The following is an 8,507-nucleotide window of genomic DNA, read 5'->3' as shown; positions in this document are numbered from 1 at the left end:
GTTGTTCTTGAACAGGGCTGGGTTTGGACTATTTAGAAAGAACTGTCCCTTATTTCCATACAGCAAGGTCTTCAGCAGAGTTTGTTCAGCCACTGTGAGTTTCTAAAGTGCCTGACCTGCTAAATCTGAAGTGTGGCCCTCAGGACACAGCACAGACAATACTCAAAGGACAATTATTGGTCTTTGGTCACCCAGCATGCTTTCCTACTTCACATGGCATGGGCAACTTAGTAATCCAAACTTTGGCGAACCAGCCCTTTCCCTGTCTTAGTTCAGATGGTTTAGGTGGAACCCACCCCAGCCTACTCAAAGGAGGAATGACCTAGACTTACATCAATCTGTAGACTCAGTTTCTAGAGCCATAGTGATTCGTTAAATTAGGCCAATAAATGTCAAGTGCAGTACGTTTGTTTGCAAAACATGGCAAGAGAAATGGACTCTCACTCTGAGCATTTGTAATTTTTTAAAATGGTGGGGGTCTTTTGGTTTTTGGTTTTTTTAATTTATTTATTTTAATTGGAGGCTACTTACTTTATGATATTGTAGTGGTTTTGCCATACATTGACATGAATCAGCCATGGGTGTACATGTGTTAGAAAGGAAGTTAAGATGATGAGTGGATGACCATATGGACTTAGTAGGTGGCAGTCAAGCTCTGTGCATCCCTGGACCACAGCCCTTCCCGTGCTGCATTCTGGTCATGGATGTTTCTTTCTCCTCCAGCAGATGGTCAGCTCTCTAAGGGAAGGAGAGGCATCTCCAGTGTGTTTGGTCATAACAGAGAAGATCTTAAACCCACAACTGCTCAAGAAATTATCATGTGGACTTAGCAGCATGGAAATGAGGCCCTGATGGTTCTACCGCTGGGGACTCTGGTTTCTGGGCTCTACTACCTCTACTGGTCGATACCACACCCTACAGTCCCCACCTTGTACTCTTGGGTTCCTGCTCTGGCTGGAACAAGTGGTCTGCTCTGAGTCATCATCTGTGGGTACTGGTGTGGTCATTGTTTCTCACACAACCACCCAGAGAACGTCATCAGGCAGATGGAGTGGGGGTGGGGCAAGCTTTCATAGAAAGCTTTTAGGATGAAGCATCGCAAAGCCAGAGGGGAACACGAGATCACTGAGTCCCCTGACACTGTGTTTCTCTCCAAGAGGCTGGGGGATCTGAAAGAGAGCCAGGAGGTAGCGCCAGCATCTCCATCCTGGGCAGTCTTTCTAGGAAGATGAAGCCTCTCCTGCTCCTGGTGGCCTTTCTCCTGACCCCCAGGGCAAAGGCAGGTGAGTGACCATCCCCCTCCTAGGGGCCCAACCCCATCCCCCAGGTGGCACAGAGGTCCTGCCCATTCTGCATGTCCCTGATCTAGCTATCCACCAGGCAGGAACATTCCGAACACCAGCTCCCATCCCACCTCATACCAGGGAGTATGATGCTGGATAAACCGCCAGCAGGAACGACAGAGCAAAGCCTGCTGTCAAGAGGAGCCAGTGGGTACCAGCCCCTCCTCCAGCCCTACCTCTGCCATCTGGAAAGTGGAAATTTCCCAGAAGTGATGGCAGATGGTCGCAAACTGGAGAAAAGAAAATACTAAATTGCCCCTGAAGAGGGCAGAGTGGGTCTGGCCTCTGCTTCTAGTTACCTCAGCATCTGCTTGGCAGACCCTGGAGTTGGTGCCTCTGTGTGTGCTCAATCCCTAGGACCCACAGGCCCTTTACCCAACTCGACTTCCCTTCCCAGGCCATCAGGGGCTCCTCTCTTTCAAGGATGAAGCCAGTGTTTGGTAGACCTGAACTGCTCTGCTTCCCAGAAGCCCACTAGCACTGGCCATACCAACAGCCCCCACCCAGAGGCCCATTGTGAGCAGGGAGGATGCAGGAGGGGGCATGGTCACTCCTTCATGCAGCCAACAAATACTCATTGTGCACTTACTATCAGTCAGGCCCTGGGAAAGAGGCTATGGTGACATCTAGGTCCCTACTCTGAATTCCTGTGCCCTGGAAAACAGGGCTATCCTGAATAAAATAGGGTAATGGGGCCCTTAGAAACTCACCTGGAATGAAGCACAGGTAGGGGAGGAATTTTCAGAAGCCTCTAGGACTTTGCTATCCCTAGGACAGGTATGAAAAGTGAAAGTGTTACTCAGTCCTGTCTGACTCTTTGAGACCCCAAGGACTGTAGCCCACCAGTCTCCTCTGTCCATGGAATTCTCCAGGCAAGAATACTGGAGTGGGTTGCCATTCTCTTCTCCAGGAGATCTTCCCAGCCCAGATATCGAACCTGAGTCTCCTGCATTGCAGGCAGATTCTATGCTCACCTGCAATTATGTGTGGGAGACAGATTCGCAGACCCAGACAGCTGCTCTGTTCTAGAGGAGGAAGTTGAGCCCCATTCCCAGCCTCCTCCTGCCCCACCAACTCCAGGCCAGGCTGGACTCCCCAGTGCCCAGCAGTCCTGAACATGAAGCCGATGCCAACAAGGTACACTCAGTGGGGGCACACAAGCAGAACAGCCCTTTTCCTTCAGGGGAGATCATCGGGGGCCATGAAGCCAAGCCCCACTCCCGCCCCTACATGGCATATCTTCAGTACTGGAATCAGGATGTCCAGAGTAGGTGCGGTGGGTTCCTGATTCGACAGGACTTCGTGCTGACAGCCGCTCACTGCCACGGAAGGTGAGGAGCAGCAAGTAGCCAGTACCTTTCTGAACACCCTTGGCAAGGGAGCCCTGCCTTTTTTCTCCAGGAACAACCAGGCTGTTAGGAACATTGAGCCAGGAGGGCTCCTGGGAGGGCAAGAAAGAGGGCAGCAGGAGAGTGAGAGGGTGAGAAAGAGGGAAGGTCATTGCCGGAGGCGTTGCTGAAGTGAGAGAGACGAGACATAGGGCGCGCCTGGATATCAGAATGCAAACCAATGCAACTTCACATGTGTTCCTAGGGCTAACTGCCCATGGAGAACAGTTGTGCTCTTCCCAATGGCTCCAGAATCTGATCTTGGCTGCCAAGGAACAGACAGTACAGACAGCTTAGCCCCCAGGGCCCTCCTGGTGCCTGCGCTTCCCCTCAGTGGGAGCCTTGCCCTGGAGTCACCTGCCCTTCATGGCTCCAGGGCTGTAAACCCTGAGGCTGTGACCCCTATCTCCTGCTCTGGTCTCTGTGCAGCTCAATCAACGTCACCCTGGGGGCCCACAACATCAAACAGCAGGAGAGGACCCAGCAGGTCATCAGGGTGAGAAGAGCCATCAGCCACCCTGACTATAATCCTAAGAACTTCTCCAACGACATCATGTTATTAAAGGTAAACCGCCCTGCTTCTCATGCCCTCCTGGGATCAGCTCGTTTCCCCTCCCAGGACCTCCTACCCCTTTCTTCCCTCTCATCCTGGCCACCTGACCCATCCCTGTGGCTCAGGAGAGAGGGGAGACATGTCAGCGTCATTGCCGTGTCCAGGCTCAGGGACCACTGGCTGAGCCAGACTCTTGTCTCTTCCCACAGCTGGAGAGAAAGGCCAAGCAGACATCAGCTGTGAAGCCCCTTAGTCTGCCCAGGGCCAAGGCCCGGGTGAAGCCAGGACAGACGTGCAGCGTGGCCGGCTGGGGGAGGGACTCCAGGGGCACCTACGCTGACACACTGCAGGAGGTAAAGCTGATCGTGCAGGAGGATCAAAAGTGTGAGGCCTACTTACGCAACTTTTATAACCGCGCCATCCAGCTGTGTGTGGGGGACCCAAAGACAAAGAAAGCTTCCTTTAAGGTGAGAATCACAGCCTACCTTGCTTGGATCTGGGGAGAAGGGTGTTGGCAGAAGATCTGGGACCTGGGGACCGCCCCACCCTCTAGGCTCGGGACCTCTCTCCAGGAGTAAAAGGGGGAACAGCTGGAGCTGGGAGGACCTAGAGCCTCTGCAAGCCACACAAGACCTGCAGTGAATCCCAACCTGGCGCTCCTCTGGAAGGGAAAATCTGCCATGCACTGAGGCTCAGGTGTTAGAAAACCAGGCTTCCTGAGTGGGAGGTGGTTCAGTCTGCTCAGAGCTGGAACCCACCTGCTTACTGAGCTCCTCCTCCCTGATGAGTGTCAGCCGTCCCACCTGCTTCCCTGTCCTAACAGCAGCCTGGAGCCAGTAGCCCCCAGCATCTAGAGAGAGAGGGGATGGAGACCTGAGGGCAGAGAAGGAGCTGCCCCCTGGGGGAAGTGAAGCAGGGACAATGTCCAGTCAGGGCTTGGCAGCCGGGGGCCCATAGACCTGCCTTGCTCACTTGTCTCACACATGGAGGCCTTGCAAAGTGGCCTTCTCAGAGAGGGGTCTTGAAATGGCAGGGTGGGAGAGAGGGCAGGACCAGGAGGAGAGCAGACTCAGTCCTTCCCCTTCTCTGTCCTCAGGGGGACTCCGGGGGCCCTCTCGTGTGTGACAATGTGGCCCAGGGCATTGTCTCTTATGGACAAAAAGATGGATCAACTCCACGGGCCTTCACCAAAGTCTCAAGTTTCCTGCCCTGGATAAAGAAAACCATGAAAAGCCTCTGACTTCAGGAACCAGACCCTCTTCCCTGGGGCTGATCCAGAATCACACTGCGGGGTTGGGGGTGCCCACAGCTCAATAAATGTCTCTCAGCAGAGTTCGAAGGGCTGGTTGCTTGTTTATTCTCTGACTCTTATTCACGGGCATCTAGTCTGTGCTTAGAAAGGCAATGACAGGATTCTGCTGTTTTCTGCTTCCTCCTCTCCCCCCTCCCACCATCTCTTCCCCTAAACCCCATGCAAACCTGTCACCCAGGTCTGCTTACCCACACCTGTCTTCCAGGGCAGGCCCTCCCACCAGGGCTGAAGCTGAGCACCATCAGGGGAAAACATGAACCTCTCTGGTCCTGGGGCTCAGGGTGAGCTCCTTAGCTCCTTGCTCTGTGTACATGGCAGGGAGGAGTGGGTCACACCATGGGTCTCCAACACCAAGAGCACAGCCTGGTGCTGCAGCTCCAGGACAGAGACCCTCCTACTGGGGAGAGGGGCTACCTGAGCTGACCTTTAACCCCCACAGCCAGGGGAGCTGGTCCAGAGCTGGGCTGGTCTCCTGAGAAGCCCCTCCATCTCACCCAGGCTGAGTGTCCTGCTCTGCCCTCCTCAGAGCCCAGGGCCCCAGCTCTGCCTCCAGTCTCCTCTGCCACCCCTTCTCCGTCCCTGCCCATCGCTGCACATCCTCAGCAGGGCCACCATCTCCTGTCCCCTCAAGACCACACTGATCTCTGCTGACCCCTTCCTCATATCCTTTGCACCCTGCATACCCGAGTCCCATGGGGTTCCAGCAGGGCCTCACCACTGACGTACCAGCCCAGCTCATGCCTTGGCAGAGAGGGATCAGAGGGACCAGGCCTGTGCTATAGTGGGCAAGTTCAGATCGCTGGGTCCCATCTCTCACCTGTGCAGGGCCAGCTCAACCCCTCACATGCAGCCCAGTGTCCCCCATGTGCTCAGGGTCCTCTGGCTCCTGATGGCTCAGTAGCCTGAGTCCCTGTCAGCCTGTCCCTTTAGGTACTGGCGGCCTCTGGGCCAAGAATCCCTGCTGGTCACCTGGGACCTTTTGAGTTAGAAAGGGATCCTGTCTTTACTAGGACTGAAAAGTGCATTGGTTTTCATCTGTCAACACAAATGCTGATGGAACCCCTACTAAGTGCCGGACATTATGATTGTACAGTGGACACATACAGGTTCTATCATCTCAGTCCAGCTGTAACTGACAGTGTCAATATCATCCAGATTGTCTATATTCCCTCCCTTTCATAAGTCCGCTTGAGGGGCCTACATCTCTGTGGGTAGTCCACAGGGACAAAGATTTGTGTTTATTTTTATTGCTGGTTACACTCATAGGATGTTGTTATGTGTGACTCTTGAACAGCCGTCGTTTGGTTTCTAGACAAGAAGATACTGCTCTGCTCACTGGAGCATCCTCGTCCCCTGGGGAAGGGGGCAGCGGGGAGGGAAGAGAAGGAACATGGGCAGCTTTATTTGTTTTACTCTAAAGATAGCAGGCAGGAATGTCCTTGCTCACGCTCAGATGGTAGGAACACCTATTTGAAAGGCAATTAGAATCTGACACTAAACACTCATCCAATTGGATGGGCCAGAAACAGGCTCCCTGTCATGGCTGCAAGCTCCTGCCTGTGCAAACCAAACTGCAGTCAGGGAGGCCCATGTGGTCTGGACAAATGGAGAAATGCCTCTGCTCTTAGGCCGTCACGGTTACTGCTGCTCCATAGGGTCCAAGACGACCTAGACTTTTCATCCTTGGTTTGGAGAGTATGTGATTTTTGCTGGACAAGGATCTCCCTGTGCTGGTCTCCCCTCACCAGACACTTCCATCTGCCATCCCTCCAGGGTCTTGACTGTTGTGCTGAGCTGCCTGGGAGCTGAGCCTGAGTTCCAGCTCTTGGCTGGTGCCGCCCTACACACAGCACTGTGCTTCTCTGAGGCGTGTGTCAATACTCTAGGATACAGTTACCCTAAAGGCAGGCCCTTTCTCCTCTGGTTGTGCACAAATCACACAGCAACACAGTCTCCTAGTGACCTGGGGCACGTTTACAAAGGAAGAGCGGTGATGACATGCTGAAAAAATCCCAAGATTTACTAGGGACCCAGCTCCTTGATTGAAAATCACACAAAAGGAAAACAAAGAAACAAAAACGTACTGTTTTAAAAAATGAGCCTAGCCACATACAGAGTCAGCTCAAGTATAATTGAGCTGAATTTCCTCATTTACTTTGAGGAAATGGTTCTGTGGTTTGAAAGTGTTTAAGAATATTTGTTGCAGACTCTCGTCCTCCTTCGAGAGATGAGGGAGACAGAGTCCCAGGAGGGACAGTGAGCGCCTGGAGGTCCCACAGAGTTAGGACGGAGCTTGAGCTCAGCCAGGCCCCCTGAGAGTCAGGCCAGCAAGAGGACTTCCATGTTTTCTAACCCTGCCCACTGATGACTTCCTGCCATCCCTGGACAAGACAGGAGCCTCTGCTCAGATACCTCCCTCCACACACAGTGAGCCTCTGGGCTCCCATTGTAGCCATTCTCTGGCAAGTACTCAGACAGCTTTTTGGTGAGCTGGTCTGTCTGCTCATGGGCACATGCAGAAAGAGGTGGGTAAGCACCTAAAACATGCTGATTTCTTCAAATCTTCTCCATAGAGTTATCCCCCAGCTCCCACCTTTAAGGAAACAAATCTTCCCTTGCTTAAATATCTCTTTAATGGAAATAAAACATGACATACAGTAAAACATCTCTGAAGATACCGCTAAGGAAATTTCTCTACTCACCAAGGCCTCTCCCATCACTTTTCCTTCTGTCCAGACTCACAAGAAGAGTCAGGTACCAGCATACTGGTAGGGAATTGACCAGCCAGCTCTGGGGGGGATGAGCCTAAAGGGATTCAAATCCTTGCTGATTTGGTTTGGGAATGTGCACTGGAACAGGGCTGGCTCCGCCTTCCCAGCCCATGACCATGCTGCTGCCGGTACCACTCACCATGGGCTTGCAGAACATCCAGGGTTTATTTCCTATTTCCTATCTTCATATCCCACCCAACACTGCTTTTGGTCAACAAACACCTTGCTCCCTGAAAAAAATTCAGCAACTGTTTCTTTTTTTTCCAGAGGCATATTGCTAGACTACATTCCTTCTTCAGTCAGGAGGCTCAGTCAACCTGTGTTACTCAGGTAGGAAAGAAAATCACATCTAAGCATGTAATGCTCAAATTAATGAAAGTCAAAGAGAAAGAGAAAAAGTTGAACATAGACAGAGAAGAAAAGAAAATACTTCAGGGGAAACAACAATCACAACCGTCTTGTCAGGAATCAGTTCAGTTCAGTCGCTCAGTTGTGTCCGACTCTGCGATCCCATGAATTGCAGCAGGCCAGGCCTCCCTGTCCATCACCAACTCCTGGAGTTCACTCAAACTTGTGTCCATCGAGGTGGTGATGCCATCCAGCCATCTCATCCTCTGTTGTCCCCTTTTCCTCCTACCCCCAATCCCTCTCAGCATCAGGGTCTTTTCAAATGAGTCAACTCTTCGCATGAGGTGGCCAAAGTTTTGGAGTTTTAGCTTCAGCATCAGTCCTTCCAATGAACACCCAGGACTGATCTCCTTTAGGATGGACTGGTTGGATCTCCTTGCAGTCCAAGGGACTCTCAAGAGTCTTCTCCAACACCACAGTTCAAAGGCATCAATTCTTCGGCGCTCAGCCTTCTTCACAGTCCAACTCTCACATCCATACATGACTGCTGGAAAAACCATAGCCTTAACTAGATGGACCTTTGTTGGCAAAGTAACGTCTCCACTTTTGAATATGTTATCTAGGTTGGTCATAACTTTCCTTCCAAGGAATCGCCATCTGCAGTGATTTTGGAGCTCCCCAAAATAAAGTCTCACCCTGATTCCACTGTTTCCCCATCTATTTCCCATGAAGTGATGGGACCAGATGCCATGATCTTCGTTTTCTGAATGTTGAGCTTTAAGCCAACTTTTT

General features: G+C 52.1%; 1 protein-coding gene across 1 annotated transcript; it reads left to right on the top strand.

The window, feature by feature from the left end:
• Window positions 1-1,096: 1,096 nt before the first annotated feature.
• On the top strand, window positions 1,097-4,620 carry LOC104991016 (granzyme B-like). Its single transcript, XM_010843387.1, has 5 exons — window positions 1,097-1,283; window positions 2,527-2,674; window positions 3,161-3,296; window positions 3,494-3,751; window positions 4,381-4,620. The coding sequence occupies exons 1-5, from the start codon at window positions 1,229-1,231 to the stop codon at window positions 4,522-4,524; spliced, it is 741 nt and encodes a 246-aa protein (XP_010841689.1). The 5' UTR covers window positions 1,097-1,228; the 3' UTR covers window positions 4,525-4,620.
• The last annotated feature ends 3,887 nt before the right edge of the window (window positions 4,621-8,507 follow it).

This window comes from Bison bison, unplaced genomic scaffold (genome assembly GCF_000754665.1).
Source record: "Bison bison bison isolate TAMUID 2011002044 unplaced genomic scaffold, Bison_UMD1.0 scf7180017864181, whole genome shotgun sequence".
NCBI classification, from domain to species: domain Eukaryota; kingdom Metazoa; phylum Chordata; class Mammalia; order Artiodactyla; family Bovidae; genus Bison; species Bison bison.
This window is presented reverse-complemented; position numbering and strand designations above follow the sequence as displayed.